Below are 26,247 nucleotides of genomic sequence, written 5' to 3'. Positions count from 1 at the left end.
TTCTCAGAAAGATATACCAATGCCCTTAAAAATGTACCTCCCTTGTAATGAAAGATGTAAATCTATAAGCTGCACTAAATGCCATTTCTCCTCTATCAGATTGGCAGATCCAGAATGGTCTGTGTTGGTGAGATGGTGGGGAAATAGACACATGGATAGAGGGGTAACACCTACGGAGGGAATTTGCTCCTTTTTTTGTAAGAAAGAAAGGGAAACACACACACACACACACACACGTACATGCTCATTTTTGTGCAAAGAAATATGGAGAAGATAAATTGGAATCTAATGAAAATTGTGAACCTTCTTCTAAAAATTGTGAAATAAAGCATATAAAAAGTTGGGGACCAAAATGCACAAAGCGGTCACCATATGTAGAACGTTCAACTGGAAAGTGTCTGGGTGCAAACCCCTCTCCACGGACTCTGCCACAATTTATACTTTCACGGACCAACTGGGAGAAGAAGGCATTTCAGTCCTTCTCAGGGCTTCCTGTCCATCCGATGGTGTGGCCAATTCCCAGGAGCTAGAGTGGGAAGGGCCAGACAGGTTCGGGGCTTCAATTCAAAAACCCCATCTGCTAACTCTATTCTGACCCCACCTGATCCTCTCGTGTTGCCCGAGGCTCTCAACACCAAAAACACCACCTTGGGGAAGAGGGGGTGGGACAGCTTCATCCCGAGTGCCATAGGGTGGAAAATCAGGAAGCGCCCACATCCCAGGAGAGAATGTTAGGCTACGTGATACTGACAGCAACTCTTCCCACGTGGGACTCTAGGCTCCAACACAAGAAATGAAGAAATCTGTGCAATTTATTCCTAGCACCAAGTATAGTGCTTGGTGCACAGGGGTTCTGTGAATACACAACAGAACAGACACTGTTCTAAGGACTTCACAATAGTAACTTGTTCAATCCACACAATAATCCTAGGAGTTAAGTGCTATTTTATAGTGAAGCACAGAGATGGTAGGAGGCTTATACAAGGTCACACAGCTATTCAACCAGACATTCCGACTCCAGAGTCCACATGCTTGACCATGACACCAATCTGCCTTTTACCAGTGAACAGATGAATAAATGAATGGATGAATACACGAATGCAGCATTTGCTCCCTCTGCCAATAGGCAGTTCCAGATAATGGCTACAAGCTATTTTTAGATTACCATTCTTAGAAGTCCCCTATTATTATGCACTCTCAAAAGTCTTCACTGGCTCTCCATTGCCTATAAAAAGCAAAACTCACACTCCTCTCCCTGTTGTTCAGTCTGCAGGATCTGACTCCGACCTATTCTTCCAACTAACTCCGATCCCTTCCAACACGGTATAGCCAAGCACGCCATGTCCTTCTGGCCGCCTCTCTCCGTGCGGAGAGACCCCACGGTGTTGTGGTTAAGAACAGGGACTCCGACGCTAACCGGCCTGCCTCTTACTAGCTATGTGACCTCGAGCAAGTCACTTAACCTCTCTGGGTCTCTGTTTCCACTTCCCTTAGTTTTGGACGTGGTAGTGCTTACTTCATAGCGTGTTGGCTGATGAATAAATTAGTTAATATTTACGAACAGTGCTGGATAGAAGTTGTTAAATCGTTGGCACCTGCATTGCTACGTTGCTCGTTTTAAATTACAAACACTTGTGGAAAGGGCCCCGGGGCCATTGCACCTGCTCTGCGGCAGGCGTTCTCCCTCAAAAATGCCTTGCCCGGTTGGCGTCCCAGGCCGCCGCTCCGGGTGCACCTGACGCGCCTTCCTTCTGCCCCACGTGATGCACTTGCCTCGTGCCAGCAGCTGTACATGATCTGGTAGATGGTGTCCGACGCCAGTTGGGGACGGTAGAGTCTGTGGCCCTGGGAGACCTTCACGACCACCTGGGAGTTGTCATACAAGTCGTAGGGCTGCTTCCCCAGGCTGAACACTTCCCACATCAGGATCCCTGCATCGCACGAAGGGCGTCCAGCAGACACAAAGGAAAGAGGACCGATGTCAGAAGGTACAGTTTGCCGAACGGGCCTCACACGCCGGGTCAGGAGGGCCACAGGTCAGAGCGAGGGATCCCTGGGAAACGGGACAGGGTATGGAGGGTGGGACTGTGCCATCACTTCTGGAGCCCAAGGTGCCTTCTCTGGGTTCCCTGAGACCCAGGAGCCTGTTCTTGCCAGTAAACGGGTCAATGGCAAGGGCAGCTGCAGCGGGAGTTACTCGGGCCAGGATTCTGGGACCGCTTCAGGGAGGTGGCTGGGGTCTCCTCGTCCCCTCCTCACCGTGACAACACCCCTCTCCCTGCCCGCTCCAACCAGAAGGAGCGATCGAAGTCCCCGCCCTCTCTCTCTGCCTTGGCAGTTGTGTGCGACGGTTTCATTGCGCAAATTACCTTCCCGTGGAAATTCACAGGTAAACTCGGACAAAATTCCTCCTTTTTGCCTTGATGGTTCCTAAGATTTTGGGGGTCAGGTGTCCTTTTAAGAATCTGATAAAAACCATTGGTTCTCTCTTGGGAAGGTGAGTGCACAGCATTCTTGTGTTCAGTTTCTGGGTGTCCACATTGTACTGAAGCCCATCCAAGGGCATTGCAGACCCCAGATTAAAACACCGGGTTCTGGTCATGGTGTTTGAGGGTGGTGTTTGGGTCCGTTAGATGTGGCCTGTGGGGCTCAATTCTGCCGTTTATAGGCCAGGCAAGTTTCTTAACCATTCTCAGATCAGGTTCCCTGTCTATAATATGTGGGTATTTGTACATCACAGAGTTGCCGTAAGCATGACATAGAATAAAAAATGCAGAGCACAGGGGCGCCTGGGTGACTCAGTCGGTTGGGCGTCCGACTTCGGCTCAGGTCATGATCTCACAGTCTGTGAGTTCGAGCCCCGCTTCGGGCTCTGTGCTGACAGCTCAGAGCCTGGAGCCTGCTTCATATTCTGTGTCTCCCTGTCTCTCTGCCCCTCCCCTGCTCAGGCTCTGTCTCTCTCTGTCTCAAAAATAAACAAAAACATTCAAAAAAAAATTTTTTTTAAGTAAGTAAATGCAGAGCACATAGAGTGCACCAGGATGCTTTAAATGCTCTCTGAATGGTGGCCAGGGTGCTGTCGCCCCGATCAAACCAGAGAATTTCAGCAGCCAGCCAGCTTCAAAACCTTGGCAAGCCCGAAATACAGAAGAAGGAAGAAAATTATTCTAGAACCATAACCACAGTACTAACTTCAAAGTTTCTTTCACTTTTAGGGCTATGGATTTTATGTAGAATGTTTACAATAAGGCGATGTCACAAGTTGCCGTGGCTGTTATTTTTTTTAACTAACCTTCTAATACAACCATCCAAAGGTGTGCTGCTCTTGACAGTTCTGTCTTTGGGAGGCTAGTCACTTATCCCAAAAATAATACCGTTGCTTCAAATATCTGTGGGACCCATTCTTTGGGAATTGCTTTCAGAGGCCCTGGTTCATTTTGAATATCCTCACTGGGGGCAAATTACTTAAGAAGGGATTTAGTTTTGGGAAACAGCCAGAAAATATCTGGAGCCAACTTGTATTGCACAGGGTGAATCATCAGCTGTAATTACTGAGTAAGGATACTGATTTTTAAAAGCATCTTTCATAAAGCATATCGACACAAAGAGATTGAAACTAATTTTCACAAGGTAGTCAGCCCCAAAGGATATCAAGTATTCACCAAAACACTATCTTTGTGGTTTTTCTTTTTTCTGTGTACATTGGATTATTTTTTTAAGTGAACGATACTACTTTTACAAAAGTAATAGTTATTTTAAAAATTTGTGGCACATGGAAAAATAAACGGCTAATGAAATTTTCTGTTATTCATGCGGTCTTTTGGATGTCATATAAAAAGTCAGATTATGCCTATGGACTGAGCCAGACATGAAACAGGGCTCAGTTGCATTTAATACACCCATAAATAACTTTATGATCGTTTGGATTATTTATCCTGGATCCATCTGACAATAATTGTAAACGGGCCTGACACTCCCAACAAGGCGGAAAGATACCAGAAAATCTACCAAATCACAACTGAAGAACTGTTTCAGTTTTCTAATTACCTTTACTAAATTTCAGTATAGATCTTTTACTAAAATAAGGGTCAGCAAATCTTTTCTGTCAAGGGTCACAGAGCAAGTACAAACCCAGAGACAATAGGGGAACTGATGGGCGTGGCTTGCTCCGGTGAAGTCCATCTACGGAAACAGGCCGCCAGATTTGGTCCTGGGCCGTGGTTTGCTGACCCTCGATCTAAGGATGAATTTTAACGAGGACCCTAGTTGAAATTAGCAAAGGCCAAAGAAAGCACCGAGTCGTGTTCGGTGTTTGCCCCGCGCATGCCCAAAGAGTAGGCGGATGCAGAAGGGAACGGCCGGCATGGCCGCTTTCACGCGTAAAGTCGATGGCTACATTTCAAGCCCTTCCACGTTTTGGACTCCATGCAAACCTGGTTTTAGTTTTCAATGGCTCCTCTTTAAGAACTGCTAGAAATCTTCAGTGGAAGAGCTTTTATCTCCTATGATTTGATACAAAGGTGCTAGCGGGATGGAGATTTTTCTACGATATGGGGCAGACATCCTGACCCCGGCCCAAGGAGAAAGGTCTCGATCACTTTCGATCTCTTGCTTATCTCAGGCCGTACAGGTAATTTCGCAAGTGCTGGGGCTTTTTGCTAAAAATGGATGTTGCTGCGCTTGCGGTTTCCTGTTGTGGAAGCCAGTTTACGAAATGGGGCTGGGGCCTGTGTGGCCACATTCTTACCGAAGGCCCACACGTCTGACTTGCTGCTGTACTTGAAGTAGTGGAACACCTCTGGGGCTGACCACTTGACCGGAAATTTTGTTCCTACCGAACTGACGTACTGGTCGTCCAGAACATACCTGTGGGGGGGGGGGGGGGGAATCAACACAGACCTTAAGTCGCTGGGCTGTGCAAAATGAGCAGACCCCTGTTGGCTGCCATGGCCTCTGGAACAGTACAGGCTGATTAAGGTCACAGAGCCCCCACAGTCTCAGCGGAATGCCTCGGTTCTCTAGTTCTTTTGCTTCCTTCCAATGTGTAGCATAGCTAAAGGCTGCTCATGACTTGGAAGCTTTAAAAAATTATATCTAACTTTGCAGATACCAACATCGGCATGCAAAACATTTGGTCAGTATAGAAAAACACAAAAACGTAAATGTTAAATTACTCAGAATCTCACCCTGAAGATATTGTAAATCTACCATTAAAGATACACTTTTGCTTATACTTTCCAATCTTTTGTTCTATATATAATTTGAACAAAATTGGCTTTCTGTTGTACTGAGGTTTGCTTTTTCCTTCAATGGCATATCAAGAATATTTTCCCCACGTGGTCTCATTTTCTTCTGGGGCATCGTGTTTGATGACTGAATAGTATTGCCTCTTATGGATTAACGTTGTATGGTTTAACCTTGTAAGTTGCTTCTAATCTCCTGTGATAAACAATGATGGATGATAATATTCTATGGAGATATCGAGACCATAAAAATATATATTTAAGAGTATGCGCTATATAATAGTGATAAAAATAGAAGCATCCTCAACGTCCACACGTCGAAGAGCAATTAAATATCATATGGTCCAGGGTCGCCTGGGGGGCTTAGTCGGTTAAGCATCTGACTCTTGATTTCAGGTCAGGTCATGATCTCACAGATCGTGAGTTTGAGCCTTGTATCTGCACTGAAGCATGAAGCCTACTTGGGATTCTCTCTCTATCCCTCTCTACCCCTCCCCCGCTCATTCTCTCTCTCTCTCTCTCTCTCTCTCTCTCTCTCTCTCTCTCTCTCTCACACACACACACACACACACACACACATACAATAAATAAATAAACTTTAAAAATATGGTATGCTACATTAATTCAGTAAGATAGTATACAGCCATTTAAACAACAAGATATCGGGATGAGCACTGGGTGTTGTATGTAAGCCAATTTGACAATACATTATATTAAAAAAACAAAACAAAAAACACAAGATAGTTCTATATTTACCAAAAAATAAAAAAAGTGAAAAATGCCCATGGAAAATGGGGCCGTGCAAAAGCAGGTATATATAATGTAACTCCGTTAAAAAACTTTTAATTCCACTGTAGTTAACATGCAGTGTTACATTAGTTTGAGGTGTACAATATAGTGATTTAACAATTCCATGTATTACTCAGGGCTCCTCCAGATAAGCATACTCTTAATCCCCTTCATCTATTCCAGCACTGTCGTGGGAACAAACAATAAATGCACATATTTATGCACGTGACTGGGTATACGCAGGATTAGTTATGGAAGGGCATCTATCAAACGTGTTGGCCGTAGTTACTCCTAGTGCTGAAAATGAGGTGAGGGGGTGGGGGACAGATTCTACTTCTCCCTTTCGCCACTGTTGCCCTATTTCTTACAATAAGCATATATTATTTATATAACTAATAGAGGGGAGCCCTCTATGTTTGCCTAGAAAAAAGCAAATGAATAATGACTCTTAACAAAAAAGGAAAAGAAAAGTTATGGAAGCTGAAATTTTGGATATACTTTACGGGAAAACTGTACACATCAAAGGTGTGTTAGAGATGTGTATTGTAATTTAAAATGTCAGGAAAAGCTGGTTTTGAAAATCATTCTTGGAAATATTAATGATGTTAATGTTTATATCACGTTAGTAATATATTTAACATATGAGTATATTAGTAGAATAGAATAGAGATATTAATAGTAGTAACAAATAACACTTTCGTAGGATTACACAAAACACCTTCCATACTTCCTTCCTCAGGCCCCCTCAGCTTCTCTAGACACCACAAGGCATCCAGAAACTGCTGGCACTGGGTTCCACCTGAGGCTTAGACCTTCCTTTGGATCATCAGGACCAAGGTAAGGCACAGGCTTCTGAGCTAGAAGGAACTTGACGGTATGTTCCCCGGATGCTGCCATAATGGCCAGTTCTCCCGCCTTGAGAACAAGGTGGGGATCAGTCCCCCTGTCCTGGGAGCTTCTCCCCGCCTGATGAGGCTGCGAGCTCAAGAGAGCTACACATTTGGGGTATCGGTGTAGGAGACTCAGCATGTGGGTGGTTGGAGTGTTGGTAAGGGGTACACAGCCCAAGGGACACCTTGACAATGTTGAGGGTCCCAGAAAAGGAGCACTTCCTAATATTGAATTGTAGGGAAGACTTAAAAACAGATCCTCCTGGGGCGCCTGGCTGGCTCAGTTGGTAGAGCACATGACTCTTGATCTTGGGTTCGTGAGTTTGAGCCTCACATTATGGGTAGAGATGACTAAAAAAAAAAAACAACTTTAAAACAAAACTCAGATGGTCCTATGGTGTTTCAGGGCTATGTCTGCTAAATATAAAGCTAGCCTTGGTGAACTCTGCAGACCTCCTTGAAATTGTATTCCTCCTCAGAATTATGTGAGTTTATGTCGAATTGACACAACTTTATAGCTGTATTTTGTCTCAGTTTTGAAATCTACTTGCTCTCAGGACTAAGATGACCATTTTGAGGGCAGGTACTATTCCATTTATGTCAGTATCTCCTACAAGGCCTTGGCATTTAGCAGGCACTCAATAAACGCTCGCTGAATGGAAAGGCCAACATGTACACATTCGTTTCCTATGTAAACCCATGAAACTGGCTCTGAGGCTCACATAGTCTGAAGATTCAGAATAAAGAAAATGGAAGACTCTTTTAAACTGCTATCATAAGATAATTAATTCCAAAATGAACTCATGGCACTTCCTCAACATAAAAAGCTTCTGCACAGGGAAGGAAACAACAAAATGGAAAGGCAACCTATGGAATGGGAGAAGATATTTGCAAATGACATATCAGATAAAGGGTTAGAATCCCAAATCTATAAAGAACTTATCAAACTCGACATCAAAAACTAATAATAATCCAGTTTTAAAAAATGGGCAGAAGACATGAATAGACATTTTCCAAAGAAGACATCCAGATGGCTAACAGACACATGAAAAGATGCCCAACATCACTTATCGTCAGGGAAATACAAATCAAAACTACAACGAGATATCACCTCAGACCAGTCAGAACGGGTAAAATTAACACAGGAAACAATGGGTATTGGCAAAGATGCAGAGAAAGGGAAACCCTCTTGCACCTTTGGTAGGAATGCAAACTGGTGTAGCCACAGTGGAAAACAGTATGGATGTTCCTCGAGAAGTTAAAAAAAAATAGAACTACCCTATGACCCAGTCAGTGATTGCACTGCTAGGTATTTACCCAAAGGATACAAAAATGATGATTCGAAGGGGCTCAGGCACCCTGATGTTTCTAGCAACACTGTCCACAATAGCCAAACTGTGGAAAGAGCCCAAATGGCCATCAACTGATGAATGGATACAGAGGATGTGGTATATATACACAATGGAATGTTACGCGGCCATGAAAAAGAATGAAATCTTGCCACTTGCCACGACAGGGATGGAACTAGAGGGTATCATGTTAAGCGAAATAAGTCAGTCAAAGACAAGTACCATATGATTTCACTCATGTGGAATTTAAAAAACAAATAGATGAACATATGGGAAGGAAAAAAAAAGAGGGAAGCAAACCATAAGAGACTCCTAACTACAGAAAACAAACAGGATTTTTGGAGGGGAGGTGGGTGGGGGCATGGGCTAAATGGGTGATGGGGATTAAGGGGGGCACTTGTGATGAGCACGGTTTTGTATGTAAGTGATGAATCACCAAATTCTACACCTGAAACCAATTTTACCACATATACTAACTAGAATTTAAATAGAAACTTGAAGAAAAAAAAGTAATTTATCTAAATCATAAAGTGGTGATAGAATGCCAACCAAGAGAATCTCAGAGTCTACTTTCGTGCCTTACTTGGTAATACAGAAAATTTAATGACACGCCAACAAAAATTTTCCTGGTGTTAATGCTATGCCTGTTTGGGTTTTTAAAAATTTTTTTAATGTTTGTTTATTTTTGAGAGGGAGATAGAGTGTGAGCAGAGGAGGGGCAGAGAGACAGGGAGACACAGAATCTGAAGCAGGCTCTAGGCTCCGAGCTGTCGGCACAGAGCCCGACGTGGGCCTTGAACTCATGAACCTCGAGATCATGACCTGAGCTGAAGGTGGATGCTTAACCGACTGAGCCACCCAGGCGCCCCTATGCTATGCCAATTTGAATGAATATTAAGAGAAAATCAGAAAGGCCTAAAGGAGCTTTGATTGAGTTAAAAAATATATACATAATATATACATGTATACATGTATATACATCCCAATAATCTGGCTATACCATGTTATATTAGAATATTTAGGACCTTTCATGAAATTTTTTTAGAAGTTAAAAAATATTAGAGTTTTGAAAGAATGAAAAGGGACTTTGGGTAATTTCTGAAGAAGAACTATATCTTCCTAGTGAAGAAATGAGGTGAGACATGTTTCATAGGTGGTCAGAGGCAGTATGGGGAAGAGATCCAGGTTTCTAACCCCCCAATTCAGAGCACGTTCCATATCACTGCAATGCCTTCAATTCTGATGGCATTTAGGTGTGAATGGAGACCCCTCTTTCATTGCTTGCCCCTTTGGAACTGGCTTACCTCGTCATCCCAAAGTCAGACACTTTCACGGAGAGATCACTGTCTACCAAGCAGTTCCGAGCCGCCTTTGGAGAAAACACAAAATTACCAAACAGTTAAAGTGGCCAAGAATCTCCCGACATCAGGATCCAACACTTTCCTTCTCTTTAGCAGAGTTCTCACCCAATCTAAGATTGCCTATCAAAACCCCAAATGTTGAGACTCTGTCTTTGTGTCCTTGGCAATTTTTCAAAACGAAAATGTGTGCCCCTAAGTCAAGCAGCCATCCTTGTCAAACGGCATGAAAGGTATCACACGTCAAACACAGAACCGCAGCTCGCCGGCGAGAAGGGAAAAATTATTTCTAGGGGTTCCTTCTCCACCACAGGGGTACCATGCATCAACAGGCGCTTTGAAGGCGGAGATGCTGTACCGGCCTAGTGTGCGTGGCAGGTTTGCTGTTCAGAGCAAGCGGAGCTCTAAAGATAAATACCAGTGCCTACCAAGCAAAACGTCCCCCAACCCATCCTGACCCAAAGACACACATATTTCACTCCCTTCTGGTTTTGTATTTCTCAGTTATGGTCTTAATTGACTGCTTTGGCCCTGAGCCCTCCCTGGAGTAAAGGTCAACTTGGATTTAATTGGTTTGGAGAAACACGAAATTGACCAAACTCTTTCCTTTGTATCCATCTTCCTCCACACCACCACACAGCTACATAAATCCTGATGGCTTCTTTTAGTCTTTCTGTACTGCAAATATTTTATTTAGAAATCGTGGCTTTTATTACAAAAGCGTCATGTGCTTGAGCAAGTCACAGGTGAGCCAAGTGAAGGTGAGGATGCCCTCCTTGTCACCCTTCCCAATGGCCCCATCGCTGGAGGCGGGGACCGTGGATTGCTTTCTTTCTCTGAGCGTCCAGTGGCTCTGCTTACCAAGTCCCTGTGTATGAACTGGTGGCTCTCCAAGAAGGCCATGCCTTCACACACATCATAGCACATTTCTAAGAGCTGAGAGGTTTCAAGTCCTTTTCCGTGACTCTTCAGGTAATTAAGCAGGCAGCCATTAGTTATATATTCAGTCACTATGTATATAGGGTATCGCTTTGAACACACTCCGTAGAATTTCACCAGCTTGGGGTGGCTGAGTTTCCTGGAAACAACAGATTTTCAAAAGTTCAGTACTGAATTTCCACACTCCATGTTGCAGATGTCCTGAAAAAGAATCCCTCTCAGGTTTTTGCTTGTTTTAATGTCTCCCCTTCTACTTGAACAGAGAAAGAGAGGGAAACGTTTTGGATTTTGTTCTGGGAGCATTAGCCTTTGAAGGCAAGGAAAAAAGCCACCTCCTGTTGGATCTTGACAACCCCAACAGCAATTTAGTGGTTGTGGGAGCTGTGCTCGCCTTTCTCACAGAGAATCAGGGAAGCAATGGCCTGCTGTGCCAGATATCCCATTTGGTCTCCTGGCATCTGGAGACTTCCATGGCTGATTTGGAGAAAGCTCCACACTGTAACGGCCATCGCTTCCAGTTCAAAGCATCTAACTTTCTAAGTTTTGAAGTCCAAACCTTTCATTCTAAAAAAAAAAATTATAGCAGAACATGAAGGGTGTAGGAGAAAGGCAAATAGTTGCCATGTTAGGGAAGTGCGATTAGGCATGATTTTTTCTTTCTTTTTCAAAAAAATCCATTTTATATTGTCATTACATTATCTTTCAATAATCAATTTAGAAAATAGTAACTACATGACATAGCCCTTCTGGCAGGTCATGACAGATGGATAACCTGCTGTTATGGTGTTCATCCCCTTGTCCATGTGATTGATCAGTTTGCAGGCTGATTCCTTAATGTTCACGTGCGTAAAGTAAATCTAATGTCGATTTTAGAATTTTTAAGTAAATAAGCATTTATTAAGTAGTTATTTTCTTCCTTCTTTTTTTATGTTTATTTATTTTTGAAAGACAGAGAGTGAGCAGGGGGAGGGACAGAGAGACAGGGAGACACAGAATCCGAAGCAGGCTCCAGGCTCTGAGCTGTCAGCACAGAGCCCTACGCGGGGCCCGAACCCACGAACCATGAGGTCATGACCTGAGCCAAAGTCAGACGCCTAACCGACTGAGCCACCCAGGCGCCCCTATTTTCTTCCTTCTTAGCATAACTATAGGGACATGCCTTTGGAGGTTATTCAAGGTCATGAGCTTGGATATGCCTCTTTCAGCTATTTTAGACAATGGCATGGAACCCGGTATTGCTTCCTTCAAACAGAAGGCTAGTGGCGGGACACAAGTCCATCGCCCAATAAAGGCTGTTCCTGGAGCAAATTCAGTCACTGACCATGGGGCACGTGGTGGGAACACCATGTCAACTGATACTGCCCACATGACAGGCCTCAATTTGACCATCACATCTGGGATATAACATTTTCCCTTTAGGATACAGTTTGATTTCCTTCTTTATGACCAGGTGATTTGTCGATGGCTTTTTATGATTCTGTGTGATGACCAGCCGTCTAATTGCAAAAAAAATATGTTTAAATGGATACCATGACACAGGGTTTACACCATGAGCCTAGGGGAGTTTCCGCTAGATTTTTCTTTGCTACAAAAGGAGGACACTGAGGGCCTCCTCCCCAGTTTTGAGGATATAACTGCCAAAAGCAGGATAGGCTACATAATTTGTAGGGACCAGTACAAAACGAAAATGCGGGGACCCTTACTTAAGAATGATTAAGAATTTCAAGATGGTGACCTCACAGCAGGAAGCCAAGCGCAGAGCCCTTCTAAGCGGGCCCCCCCACCCCAGGCCGTGCAGGCTGCATGCCCGTGAAGCCAGCCCTGGGCAGAGGCTTGTGTGCACATACTATTTCTGCTTCCAAACCATCCTGCATTTGTGGTCAAAGTGGTTGTTCTGACTCTCCTGGTGCCTTTGGTCTTCATGAAAGAATGACTAAGGAAATGGACTCTGGAATGTCTGCCTGGGTTTGCATCTCTGCTTTGCCACTTTGACCAGCTTGGTGACCTTGGGCCCATTATTTAACATTTCTGTGCGTCAGTTTCCTAGAAAACAAAGGCAACAACGGTACATCCGTCCTAGGCTTCTTACGAGGATTGAATACATTAAGATTTATAAAGTGCTCAAGGAAATGCCTGTAAATACCATGCAAGTGTTGAAGTAAAAAAATTTAAAAGTGTTATTACCCTGCAGCAGGCCAGGATTTGTGATTTTGACTATCTTTGACCAAAATCCTGCTGTGACATTGTTTGTGTTGATCCGTTCCCTAAAGGCAGGATGACCAGCTGTCCCGCTTTGCCTGGGACTAAGGGGTTTCCTGGATCACAGGGCTTTCAGGGCTAAAGCAGGAAAGTCTCGGGCAAACCCGGATGGTTGGTTCCTTTTCAAAGTCTGGTTCGCCATGTTTACAAGAAGAGGTAGAATCATTAAAATAATTCTTTGTATTTACATTGATAGAGAGAGAGAGAAGGGAGGAAGGGAGGGAGAGAGAGACAGACAGAGAGAAAGCGAGCTTAGAAAGAAAAAAAAAACCCATATCTGCATTGTGGACTGTTTTGGGAGCCAAGGCCCATTAGGAAGGTATCTTCATTTACCAGATGAGGAAAGAAGTAGGGCGAGAAAGCAGTTTTGTCAAACTGTACTGAAGGTACCAGAAAGGAAAAGGATATTGCCCGTAGGGCATTAGTTTTCAGTATTGCTTTAGCCCTGGCCACTAGAGGCTCCTACCCTTGGGCTTGTGCTTTACAGGGCCCCATTCTGTTCCTCATCCCACCATGCACCTCCCCAAAGGACAAGGAAGCTCAGAACCCATGCTTCCCTTTTTCTCGATCACCCTTGGGGTACCAAGACTCTGGAATCCCCCATCCACATAGTCCTGAGGCCTCTTCCAGGACCTGTGTAGACTCTTCCTGGGCCAGTCATGCTAAGAGTGAACCATGCTATTGGTGTGCCTTACCCCTAACCAAGATCATTCGCTGATGGATAGTTGTTTGTGGGAGACACAGAGGGAGCCCGGATGTACTGAATGCTATGTCTACACGTAAGTACTGAGTACAGTGCAGGACAGAGCTGGGGGTGGGAGGAGAAAGGAGAGGGGTAGAGTTGGGAGCAGTGGTATGCCAGAGGCTAGTTTCTCTAAAGAGTCTTGAGAATTCTAAACTTGAATATGGCCTCTCAGATTGTTATGAAGGTATACTTGTCAGAGGAGCGTAGAACCGATTTCATTTAAAGGTGCATCAGCTTGATTTATAACTTCTAAATATACCTATGATGTGTGGAGTCTTGCTCGAGGCCTTGCAAATGTTAGGGACAGACCTGTTAGCATGAATGTCCTCCCATGGTAAGGGCCAAACTGCCATTCCTCAGAAGAAACTTACATCATGGTCTGGGCCTCCTGGAAGAATTCATCTTCTGACATGGAGCCCTCCTTGATCATCTTAATGGCAACGTCATACTGTCCCTTCCATTTGCCCAGGTGGACCACTCCAAACTGACCACTTCCTAGTTCCTTCAGGAGGGCAATCTCTTCTCTTTTCAGTTCCCATATTCCTAGTAAGGCAAGACAGACACTCTTTAGGATGAAAGTAGAAGGCCTTGGGGCTGACAGCTTCCCAAGTGGTTTCTTCTCCAACGAGTTTCACATTGGCAACATAGAACAGTAAGACTTTTTAAGTTGATCACTTAAAAAAAAAAAACCCTTAGAGGTGTGGTCTTATGACCTATAAGACCACACGATAATGCCACCAGGACAATACTGTTCATGAAGCAGCTACAGTTATTGACAAAAAGGCTTAGAACACTTTGCCAACTGGAGGCATCTTGGAAACACCCAGTGTCAAAACGTGCTCGATGCTCTTAGCTTGGTAAAAAATATCATTACATTCTCTTATAAGGCAAACTAAACTGTGATGTGGGTGGATGTCCTTATCCTTAAATACACAAGGTTGAACACTGGCTCCCCTGAACGGGCCCAGAATCCCAGAAGAAGAAAGGACAGGCGATGGGGTTCTAGAGGCTGGTGATTGGGTCTAATAACAGGACAACTTTGACAGTCTTTTTGGTAAGGCTAAGGAGATTACAGAGTTAGTTTCAGAGTACAGAAAAGTTGTGGGGTTTTTGTTTTTGTTTTTTTTCTGGAAAATGGTCAAACATATTAGAACTGAAGCCCTCCCTGGCACAACCTGAACACAGACCTCCTTCTGGCCTTCCTTCTTTTCTTTTTTGGAAATACATATATACTTTTTTAACCAGAAATGGTAGGAAATGGAGTTTAAGAGCTCAAGTGTGTGTCCATACCACTTCCCAAGGACACGGAGATGGGAACCTTGTTGGCCTTGGTCGACACAGGGTGGCGGAGTCTTGTGATCATGCCTGCAATGGAATCAGCACCGTATCATCACATCACATCACATCACATCACATCACATCACATCACATCACATCACATCACACCAGTTCACACCAGTTCACACCTCTGCTTGTGCTCTCTCCAGAGTAGCTGGAAAAGCACAGAGTTCAGGATGTCATGATGGAGAGGGAGGATCCATTCTGACCGTATTCATCCTGCATTGGATTGATTTGCTTGACTCGACTAAGTAGCTCAATGTAAAAGCAAAAATTAAAAGAGTAAAACAACTTTAGGTAATTTTTAAAAATCCCATAGAGTTGGTTCCTTGATGGGATCTTCCATTTAAAAAAATTTCCCATTTTTACTCTGCTTTTTATAGTCCTATATTTAAATACCTGTACACGTGGCACGTGTATTTGGTTTACAAACTCCAAACAGTACAGAAGGGCACAAAATAAAAAGCAAACCACTTGATTTTTAAAAATGGAGCCTATTACTAAGTTGCATTAAATGGTCAAGTCATTTTAATTGCTTACATCAAGCAATGATAAAGCTGGGTTAAAATAATCACAGTATTTATAGTGTTTTGAAAGAACTCATTCAAAAAAATGTTTCTTGCTTAAACGTGTGATATTTTCCAAGTCCTGGGAGCTGTCACAGATGTCCTTTTCCTCTCCTTCCTTTTTCTACATATTTATTTACTTTTTATATGTGTGTGTGGTCTCCGAATGTTTTAAGTCCCAAACCTTTAATCGGCAAAAAGATGAGCACACTCCTGCAAAATATGTACATACAATGGCTGCTGTGTTGACACATGATGTGATTCACAAAATACACTCACGATAGAAAACTTAAGAGAATGAGATTCTTAGAAATATCTAAAGAAACATTTTAATGTTTTCTTTCTATACCCTGTGGAGTTTCTTGTGCATCTTCTGGAGTGAAATCGTTCTACTTGGAGATGTCTGTTCATACAATACCTTTTCCAAAGGGTACTTTCTAGGTGTTAGAGGTTAAATATACAGTCGAGGAAACTGGGACAAAGGAAAAATACAAGAGCCAAAATCAAAGCCAGGAGTAAGGCTAGGTCACCTACACGCATGTAATCTAGCCAGACTTGCACACATTTGACGCTGAGCCCACAGTTTATTTTTACTCACTGTTGGAAGTACATCCAGTCACTGCCCATAAGTGGCACTAGTCGAGAAAAGACAGTTAGAGGAGACTTCCTTTGTTTTTAGTTTCTTTTTCGCTAAGCTTATTGAGATGTTGTCGGCATACATAACTTTAAGGTATGCAACATGATGATCTGACGTGTGTATATACCGTGAAACGATTACCCCTCAGGGTGAGTTAACACTGCCACTAGAAGGGATTTCTATACATATACTCGCTGGTCGATTAGCCAAAATCTAAAAAGTAATAGTACCCAGTGTTGGCGAGGATGAAGGAAATTACGGTTGGTGGAAGTGTACATCTCTGAAAAGCATTGGAAAGTGTCTAAATTTTGAATGTTCTTAACCATTATCTTAGACATCTCACTTCTAGGGAATTTGGCTACAGAAACACTAATACGGATACACAGAGCTATGTGTACAGGACTGTGCATTGAAACCACCAATTATAACGTGAAAATACTGTATGTATTAACATAGGTTTAGGTGAATAAATTATGGAGTGATTTCTACAATAGAATCCTATGAGTGGTTAAATAGAACAAAGTGAGCTATATGTATGTGGATGGAAAGACCACTAAGACATGCAGAGTAAAGGAAGCAAACTGATTGGGGTGCCTGAGTGGCTCAGTCAGTTAAGCATCTGACTTCGGCTCAGGTCATGATCTCACAGTTTGTGAGTTCCAGCCCCACGTCGGGCTCTGTGCTGACAGCTCAGAGCCTGGAGCCTGCTTCGGATTCTGTGTCTCCCTCTCTCTTTCTCCCCTCCTCTGCTCATTGTCTCTCTCTCTCTCTCTCTCTCAAAAAAAAAAACCAAAACAAACAAACATTTTTTTTTTGCCTGGGTGGTTCAGTTGGTTAGGTGTCCACCTTCAGCTCAGGTCATGATCTCATGGTTCGTGGGTTCAAGCTCCGTGTCAGGCTCTGTGCTGACAGCTCAGAGCCTGGAGTCTGCTTTGGATTCTGTGTCTCCCTCTCTCTCTGCCCCTCCTCCACTCATGCTCGTGCACACTCTCTCTCAAAAATAAAATTGAAACATTAAAATTTTTTTTAAAAAAGAAAGCAAGCTGAAAAGTAGTTTGTGTGGAATGATCTCACCTTTGTAAAATATAATGTGTATACATATACATATATAATTTATTTATATATGTAATAAATAATAGGGGCACCTGGGTGGCTCAGTTGGTTAAACATCCAACTTCGGCTCAGGTCATGGTCTCACGGTTCGTGAGTTTGAGCCCCTCATCAGGCTCTGTGCTGACAACTCAGAGTCTGGAGCCTGCTTCAGATTCTGTGTCTCCCTGTCTTTCTGCCTCTCCCCTGCTTGCACTCTGTCTCTCTCTCAAAAATAAACATTAAAAAAATTTTATAATAAACGATAAGTGTTAGTATCAGCATAGAAAAAAATTCTGTCAGAATAGACAACAACTTGTCCATGGAGGTTCTCGCTCCAATGTAAATATTTTTATAATGTTTGAAGTTTGTAATCAACTTATTCCTATAAGCAGAACAAGACTGCAAATATTTTTGTAAAGAGAATCTCTAACTACTTTTTTTTTTAATGTTATTCATTTCTGAGAGAGAGAGAGAGAGAGAGCAAGCAGAGGAGGGGCAAAGAAAAAGGGAGACACAGAATCCCAAGCAGCCTCTACACTGTCAGCACAGAGCCCAATCTCATGAGCCATGAGATTCTTACCTGAGCAGAGATCAAGCATCAGATACTTAACCAACTGAGCCACCCAGGCGCCCCAAGGATCTCTACTTCTCAGTCACTCAACTCACACAACTTCATTTTTCTGGCATTTTAGAGTGTATGATGTGATATTCCAGGAAACATAGGCTAAAAATCACAGCAGGTATATGGCTTGAGAGCATTTTTGTTCCTACTTTTCACGGTTCCCGATATGATTAAGAATGTTAGGAGGATCCATAGTACCCAAGAAAATTGATATTTATCAACAAGGACCCGTAAAAGAACAACTGAAATAAATTACCTGCTGAATTGTGTTGATGATAGTGAATAAGCTTTGGAATGGAATCAAAACAGTAGTTTTCTGCCAGGTACAATTTGTTCTCAGCATTTGTGTGCACATGGTAATGCTTGACAGTTCCTTTTTTATCACTGGTAAGGAAGAAAGAATGTTAGAATGTTTTTCATTCTCAATTGAAGCTTGATTAAATCATGGTTAAATAATTACTTCAGATGGCATTCACAAATTTTGGAGAGGGAAGTCAGAGGGGAAGTCTCAGTCTTGACATCTCTTGGTTTTCTAGAGCCATCCATGACAATCGGTAATTATGCAAGAGAGCTCCTCTCTCAACTCAGTGTATCTTTTGTGCCATAGAGAATCCGTGTACTATAAAATTCCAACTTTCGGCACTGTTCCTCCCTTAGGAAGTCTAAGACTGGAAGCTTCCTTTGATGATTGAGAGCCCTGCAGGGTTTCAGGATCATTATTCTGAACACCAGTTCTCTTTGAGGATAATAATGAAGATTAAAACGTGGGAGACAAGGGTGATTAGGCTGAGGGTGCTCTCATCCAGGCCTGGGCGGGAGGCTCTTTGGGAATGGAACATGCAAGATGAAATGGTGGGGGTGCCTTTACTTCCTCATATGAACTTGTACCTTTGCCACATAAAACATGTTTTTCCTTTTACTCTACCTTTGGAACACAGTGGTGAGTTGAGGCATGCTGATTTAGGCTAATCGGGAATAATATGTCTGTCTTAGGTTTTAGAATATGCCCTAGCAGTCAAGAGTTGGGCTTTTCGTCCAGTTCTCCTGTTCGCTAGATACCTCATCTGGTTGTTATAAAGATTGGTTGTTATAAAGATTTTATATAAGGCAATTTGCACTATGCTTGGTTCATAAGAAACTGCTGATAAATTGTTGTTGCTGTAGTGCCAGCCTAGTCAAAATTGCACCCGTAAAAAGGAAAAACAGTGGTTTGTTGTTGCAAATGGCCACTTTGCTCTTGGTCTCAGCATGAAATTCATTCAAGCCCATTTATGATGTTTTGTAAATGAAGGCTTCCATATTCACTAATTTGGATTATTTCCATTTGAGTCCTCATCTGTCTGCTGTATTTTCTACCTGGCCACCTTCAGAAATAAATCTGGGGTCAAGGATCTTGACTAGGAGGACTCCTGATGTGAAGTTCGGCTGAAACTGCAGGGCTGGCGGGTCAAGAGCTCTTAATACTCAGTGAACCAAATCTTTTCCCAGTTCCTACTGGGCTGGCTTTGGCCAGCCTCTAGGTGTGCAGCTTCCTCCATGAGATGGACCCGGGATGGCCTCCTGCATTGGAGAATGCTGTGTGACTGCTTAGGGTACATTCTGGCCTCTCAATTTGGAGATGCATACTCCATAAAAAAATGTATCAAAATAAAATTACCTCTTAATCACTTAGCTATTACCCACAAAACCCCATGTAGGTACCAAGGGTAGGTACGGTATGTGGAGACAGCCCCAAGGGAAAGGGTGAGGCGATCCAACCATCAAAAGAAATGTTTTTATTAGGAATAGTTTTTCAGGCGATCCTAATCTAGATTCGGCCAGATTCTTATCTCCGAACGCTGGGGTTCTCAATGTAGACACAGGCGTATAGTCAAAAGAACACGAACTCTGCTGTCGAAGGCCTGACTTCAAGTGGGTCACGTATTAATTTTGTGGTGCGTCTTCATGAGTGCTCTTGGAACCTCAGACCTCTCATCTGTAAAATGGCACAAAACCAGCTTTCCCCGGTGCTTCACAGGATGATTAGAAGGAACAAAAGAGCTAGCAGCCGATGGGAGAGTGGCCTGTGAATCTCTGGCAGGGGATCCCGATGTGGGTGGCGGTGACTATGGGTGCCTTATATGCTCCTTCACGAGAACAACAACTGTGATGGTAACTGCCACTCGTTTATTAAGTGCTTACTCTGTGCCAGGCACTGTTGTGCTCCAATACGTGAATTAACTCCCTTCATCCAGAGAACTTAATAGTCAGTGTTATTTTTCCCTTTTCAAACAGGGAAGCTGAGGCACGGAGGTTAAGAAACTTGCTCGGTGTCATACAGCCTTGACATGATGGAGTCAGGAGTTGGCCCCCGAGGTGCGGCTTCAAAGCAGAACTCGTAACCATGCAAAGAGGACAGCACCCCAGAAGCAAACTGTCCCGGGAACACAGATACACCGATTCAACTTTCTGCCAGCTTTGCCCCCCACTGGGAAGACTTACTGAAGACCAGACGCTGGGGTCGGTGTCTCAGGTCAGCAGGTGGCTAGGGCCGAGAGTGTTCACAGGCTCCATTGCTGTTTTTCTCTCTTTAGGCTTAGGGCCAAGTCGAGGGGAGTAACCCAAGATTCCTTTACCAAGCGTTGACTGGCGTTGTTCTAGAGAACAACCTCTCAAAGTGGGGGTGGGGGGGGGTGGGACAGGCAATGACAAATGGTCGCATTCAATAGAAATACTTTGATCCAAAACTCCAGGGTTTAAAGGCGGTGTCTCATCCCAAAACGTGACTAAATGGCCAGCGTGTTCAAAGGACATACACAAAAGATAAAAGAAAGAAATCCCTGTCATACTTACTTCATAGCCTTGCTAAATAAGGACACTGTGTACATTCCCACCTGGCGGGAATTTCTAACCATAAATGCGCCTTCTTTTCCCTGCAAAGGAAGCAAAGTGTGGAAGGAACAGAGAACATTTTTGTTATTCTTGAAAACTATAGGTGGTAGGAAGATCGATCTTTTAGGTCCATGTCAAAGGTCACTGACGGTACAGGTCATCCAACAGCTGGTGCAGAGGGGCCCCACAGCTGACCTTTCGTCCTCTCGCTCAGCTCTGAGACCTACCCTGTGTGCTCTGACTCTCCCTCTCCTCTTAGTTTCTAACCCCCACTGGTAATTTTCTCTCTCTCTCTTTTTTTAATGTTTATTTATTTTTGAGAGAGAGAGAGAGAGAGAGGGAGAGAAAGACAGAGTGCGAGCAGGGGAGGGGCAGAGAGAGAAGGAGACAGAATCTGAAGCAGGCTCCAGGCTCCGAGCTGGCAGCACAGAGCCCGACGCGGGGCTTGAACTCGTGGACTGCGAGATCATGCCCTGAGCCGAAGTCGGACGATTAACTGCCTGAGCCACCCAGGTGCCCCAGTTTTCTCCATCACAGCCTGACGTTTCAATCTTTCAGAAATAAAATTTAAAACCACATATCACCGTATCATGCCCTTAGAAGGTATTAGAAAACCAGAGATGCAGAACAAATCGTTTGTTAAAGCCCCATGCTCCACTGGTCTTTCTTAATGACTTGTGCTAATTCTAAGCAGATCCGGATTCAGAAAGAACAGATAATAGCCTGTGAATGTGACGGGATCCCAAGTTAGGCGGTGAGGCCACCACGTTCTCGCTAGTCCCCCTCAGAGACATCACTGGTGTGCTTTATTAGGTTGAACTGTATCAAGGCGTCATTTTTGCAGGGCAAGAGTTTGCTCCTGGTGATTTCATGCCTTGAGTAACAAAACCAGGGAGATTTATTCCCTATTACATCTGTTGTACTCTGGTTTAGGTGCTAATGAGCAGGGTCGGCATTGGGCCAGACGGTTGCAGAGATGGCCCCCCAATAAATCATGCTCCCGACTGTGGCCCTGTGTAGCCCCTCCCGCAGGGAGGCTGGGGCCGGGCCATGTGACCTGCTCTGGCTAGCAGGGCATTCGCAAGCGTGCCCAAAGCACAAACTCAGCAAGTGCTTGTGGTGAACTATGGGGCCCTCCTCTCCTGCCACCTCCTTGAGGTCACCACCACCACGCTGTGAGGAAGCCCACATTAGCCACGCGGAGCAGGACTGTGGCACCCCGTTGACTGCCCCCTCCCCGTCCATCCACCGGCTACATGCGGGTAGCTGAGCGGCCCCAAGCCAGACCTGCCTCAGGACTGCGGGCCTCACAGAAGGCTGAGAAATGGCCAATCTGGTTTCAAACCACCGATACTGGAAGCAGAGGAAGCGGCTAAATGGCAAGGGCCCGGTACCCCAGGGGGGGCGGACCCCGTGATGACGTGACTGTATGGTTAGCCCTCCGCTTTCTATGAGAAGCGCGTTCCCCGCTCCCCGCCCCCCCCCCCCCCCCGGGCCCAGCGGGAGAGAGTCCTAGAGGCTACTGTAAAAACTCGACTGTTTACCTTTTGTCTCAGTAACTGCTCAGACTGTGACCTGGAGATGTTACCTGCAAACCAGCTGCAACGAGAAAGAATTGCGTATTTGAGAGTCAGTGGTTTTTGACTGCATCGCTGATGACCCCACCTTCTGGCGGGTCAAAGGAGGTGTCGGCCTCCCTCGGGGACTTCCCAACGTGAGTGCTCCAGAGAATCACCTGAGGAGCTTTTCAAAAATACAGATTCCGGAGTCTCCTCCACCACTTAACGATACTTGTGGGGTGGGGCCCGCATGTCTGTATTTTCACACGGGCTGGCGCTGACGAACCGGCGCTGACGAACCGTTGGCCTCCTAGCTGGTCCCTAAGTTCTGTGTTTCGCTGTTTCGAGCGAGAGCCAGAGATTAGACCAATGAAGAATATCCCACTGGGAAAGCTGGGGTTGCCAAAGATGAAAGTTCCTGTCTTTGAACTGTATGTTTTTCTTTTACATTTTTAAAAATATTTATTTATTTTGAGAGCGAGAGAGAGAGAGAGAGAGCACACAAGTGAGCGGAGGAGGGGCAGAGAGAGAGGAGACAGAGAATCCCAAGCAGGCTCTGCGCTGTCAGCGCAGAGCCCAACATGGGGCTCGATCCTGGGAACCGTCAGGTCATGATCTGGGCTGAAACGAAGAGTCAGATGCTTAATCAACTGAGCCACGCAGGCAGCCCCTCAACCCTATATTTTTCTTGTAATAATCTGATAGAGGCACCCTTTATAGCATCCACTTTCAAAGCAAATGCTTTTCTCACAAATCTTTTTTATTTGCAGGATAGCAATACATAAGCCCCTGTGGTTATATTAAGACAGTAAGAGTTATAGCCACCCGAGAAAAAGATGATGTGGGATAGCCAGGTGTAATCTTTAAATACTGCCTGTTTCACTGAGTTAGCCAAGAGCATCACGTCTTACTTTGTGTGGAGAGCTCAACAGTCCACAGAGTTGTTTCTCACGTGGGATCAATGATGTCTGTAGTCTTTTGGCCTTGGCAAAAATGTCATACTAGGGAAGCGACCAGGGTGTGAGGTGGGAGGGGGCATGGGTTTGGGGCTCACAAGGACCCTCTGGCTAGAAGATAACACCCAAGGAGGGAAGAAATGCCTGAGGGTGAGGGTGTGCTGTGGGGGACGGGGGATGGAAGTGTCAGCTGGTGGGCAGGCTAATGAAGTGGCAAGAGCCATCAGCCAGCTTGGAGTTCTGGGTTCTAGACATAACTTCCTAATAAGTAGTTGTATGGCTTTGGACAAGCCACTTAGCCTTTTTTGACCTGGGAATTACCCATTTGTAAGATTAGGACAGGGTTGAATTTGAGAAGTTTACAAGTCTCTTCTAAAAAACAAGGCTCTTCTAATTCTACCTTTATAGATACTATATAATTAAAACTTGAGATATTAACCGATCATTTTATTACTTAATATTTTAAGCTAATCATAGCTAACCAAGAGACTCCTCAGGGAACATGATTGAGGATACATCCCCATGGGAGATAGAAGACAGAGATGGTCAGGAATAAGGAGGGAAGCCTGGAGAAGCAAGGTAAGATTGTGAATAAGCCCCCCCGCCCCATACACGCATGTACACTCTGCCTGTGTCGTCATTTTGCTGGGGTCTGACTCTGTTTTTAAAAAAGATTTCAGTATGTCAGTGTCAGAGCAGCAGAGGCTTAGGCCTTGCCCTGAGGTGTGACATTCCATCTAAACCTTGGTGACTCAGCCTTCAGTAGAACAGAATAGAATTGCTCATGAAGTTCTGGCCACAAAACAAATGCTTCAGGGCCACTGATAGAGGGAGAAGCTGGGGGCACCAAGCACAGTGCAAGGGGCTGAGCCCCAGATCACACAGCCCTCTGGATCTGATTTCCCTGCGGTGTGTCTTTGACTTTGAAGAGGGCAGGTCTTTCCTGATGGATTCCCCAATGCACACCTCTCATGCACCATTTGAATTTAGAAATGATGCAGATAGAGACTGTCTTTATGGTCAGATCAGGACTTTCCAAAGCAAAGGAAGACTTCCAATTCATCGAAATGCTAACAACTAAAACCCACAGTTAGAAGGTCATTCCCTTTGGTTGTCATCTGTCAAAGTGCTATTATCTTTGGATATTTTTTTGTTGTTGTTTGTTTTTCAACTGACTAAGAAAGCCAGGGGCCCCCGGGTGTCTTTTTTTTTTTATTTAATTTTTTAAATTTACATCCAAATTAGTTAGCATATAGTGCAACAATGATTTCAGGAGTAGATTCCTTAATGCCCCCTACCCGTTTAGCCCATCCCCCCTCCCACACCCCCTCTAGTAACCCTCAGTTTGTTCTCCATGAGTCTCTTCTGTTTTGTCCCCCTTCCTGTTTTTATATTATTTTTGTTTTCCTTCCCTTATGTTCATCTGTTGTGTCTCTTAAAGTCCTCATATGAGTGAAGTCCTAGGATTTTTGTCTTTCTCTGACTAATTTCACTTAGCATAATACCCTCCAGTTCCATCCACATAGTTGCAAATGGCAAGGTTTCATTCTTTTTGATCACCGAGTAATATTCCATTGTGTGTATATACCCCATCTTCTTTACCCATTCATCCATCAATGGACATTTGGGCTCTTTCCATACTTTGGCTATTGCTGATAGTGCTGCTAGAAACATAGGGGTGCATGTGTCCCTTCGAAACAGCACCCCTGTATCCCATGGATACATGCCTAGTAGTGCCATTGCTGGGTCGTAGGGTAGTTCTATTTTTAATTTTTTGAGGAACCTCCCTACTGTTTTCCAGAGTGGCTGCACCAGCTTGCATTCCCATCTTTGGATAATTTTTGTGCTGGTGTTTCTCACTTAGTTTGAACTGTTCCATCAGAGGCTTTCCTGAGGGTGGATGTTGGGGAAGAAGGTGGAGATAAAGGGGAGCCAGAAGGTGGTAAAAAGGCCACGCTGTGGAGGTTTAAGGCATACAGCCTGTCTTCCTTAACGTGGCACGGATGGCTAGGGCCAGGCTGGGTTGGAGGTAAGACAAAGGGTCGAAACAGTGTCATGTACTTCATAAAACCTCTCACTGTACCTAGAGGCAATACATCAGTGACAGCACTCATACAAAGACAGAACTAAAAACTATAATCCTGGTGTTCGAGCAACTTAGCCGTCTCAGTATAGTTGGGGTGATCACACATTTGTATTTGCCCAGAAGAGTCTGGTTTGTGCCTGATGTCCAGGTGCAATATTGTGTTTAATGTTTATTTTTCAGAGAGAGAGAGCATGAGCAGGGGAGGGGCAGAAAGAGGGGGAGACACAGAATCCGAAGCAGGCTCCAGGCTCTGAGCTGTCAGCACAGAGCCTGACACAGGGCTCAAACCCATGAACCGGAGATCATGACCTGAGCTGAAGTCAGACGCTTATACAACTGAGCCACCCAGGTGCCCCAGGTACAATGTTCAATAGTGCACTGTTTCTCTGTCTAAATGTCGTATCTTGTATCTACGAAGACAAAGTGAAATGAAGGGAACTCCAGGTATACGATAAATCCAATGAATATGTATAGCTAGGTTAGATGATCCAGATTGAGGAAAAGTATTTCCCTTAGTAACAATCTAGCTCATTATCACCTGTCATCCAGATAAATGGCCCAGAACCTCACAGAGTTTACCCTTGTAAATACAGCCTCCCGAGCAAGTCCCAGCCATCTGCTTTAACGCCTTTGGGGAAGAATAGAATAGAAACATCTATGTTAGTTTTAGAGGAATACAGAAGACTTTCAAAACTCACTCATAGTCATCCAGGTTTTCCTCTTCTTCAGATGAACTTGACTCGGGGAATCCCCTTAGGAAGAGAGGAAACAACATGAATGCAAAAAACCCACCAAGAAATAATGCAATCACCTAGCAGTGCAATATCAGATCCCTCCCTGCTTTCACCCCGTAAATAAAATTTAGACCCTTAGGGTTCCCTCTTTGTACCTGGGGAGGTATCTGCAAAGCGAAGAGAGAACCACTCAAAAGTTGAGCTCATGCCCAGT

The 26,247-nt window shown here is 44.3% G+C and overlaps 1 protein-coding gene across 4 annotated transcripts in view; it reads right to left on the bottom strand.

Annotated features, from left to right (window-relative positions):
* BMX (BMX non-receptor tyrosine kinase) overlaps positions 1-26,247 on the bottom strand; it is a 52,462-nt gene that overhangs the window by 2,275 nt on the left and 23,940 nt on the right. For 3 of the 4 annotated variants that reach the window (XM_053202102.1, XM_053202101.1, XM_053202103.1), the window contains exons 9-18: positions 25,998-26,051; positions 22,243-22,297; positions 20,660-20,739; positions 18,084-18,211; positions 14,863-14,937; positions 13,944-14,115; positions 10,491-10,707; positions 9,576-9,640; positions 4,748-4,866; positions 1,662-1,931 (exon numbers count right to left, since the gene is read on the bottom strand). In XM_053202102.1, the coding sequence (XP_053058077.1) occupies positions 1,662-1,931; positions 4,748-4,866; positions 9,576-9,640; positions 10,491-10,707; positions 13,944-14,115; positions 14,863-14,937; positions 18,084-18,211; positions 20,660-20,739; positions 22,243-22,297; positions 25,998-26,051 (1,235 nt within the window). The remainder of the gene's footprint in view (positions 1-1,661; positions 1,932-4,747; positions 4,867-9,575; positions 9,641-10,490; positions 10,708-13,943; positions 14,116-14,862; positions 14,938-18,083; positions 18,212-20,659; positions 20,740-22,242; positions 22,298-25,997; positions 26,052-26,247) is intronic. The other variant, XM_027054542.2, reaches the window with a different exon arrangement.

The sequence above is a fragment of the Acinonyx jubatus genome, chromosome X, assembly GCF_027475565.1.
Source record: "Acinonyx jubatus isolate Ajub_Pintada_27869175 chromosome X, VMU_Ajub_asm_v1.0, whole genome shotgun sequence".
NCBI classification, from domain to species: Eukaryota; Metazoa; Chordata; class Mammalia; order Carnivora; family Felidae; genus Acinonyx; species Acinonyx jubatus.
The sequence above is the reverse complement of the archived record's forward strand: the minus strand, read 5'-3'. Positions and strand labels throughout refer to the sequence as shown.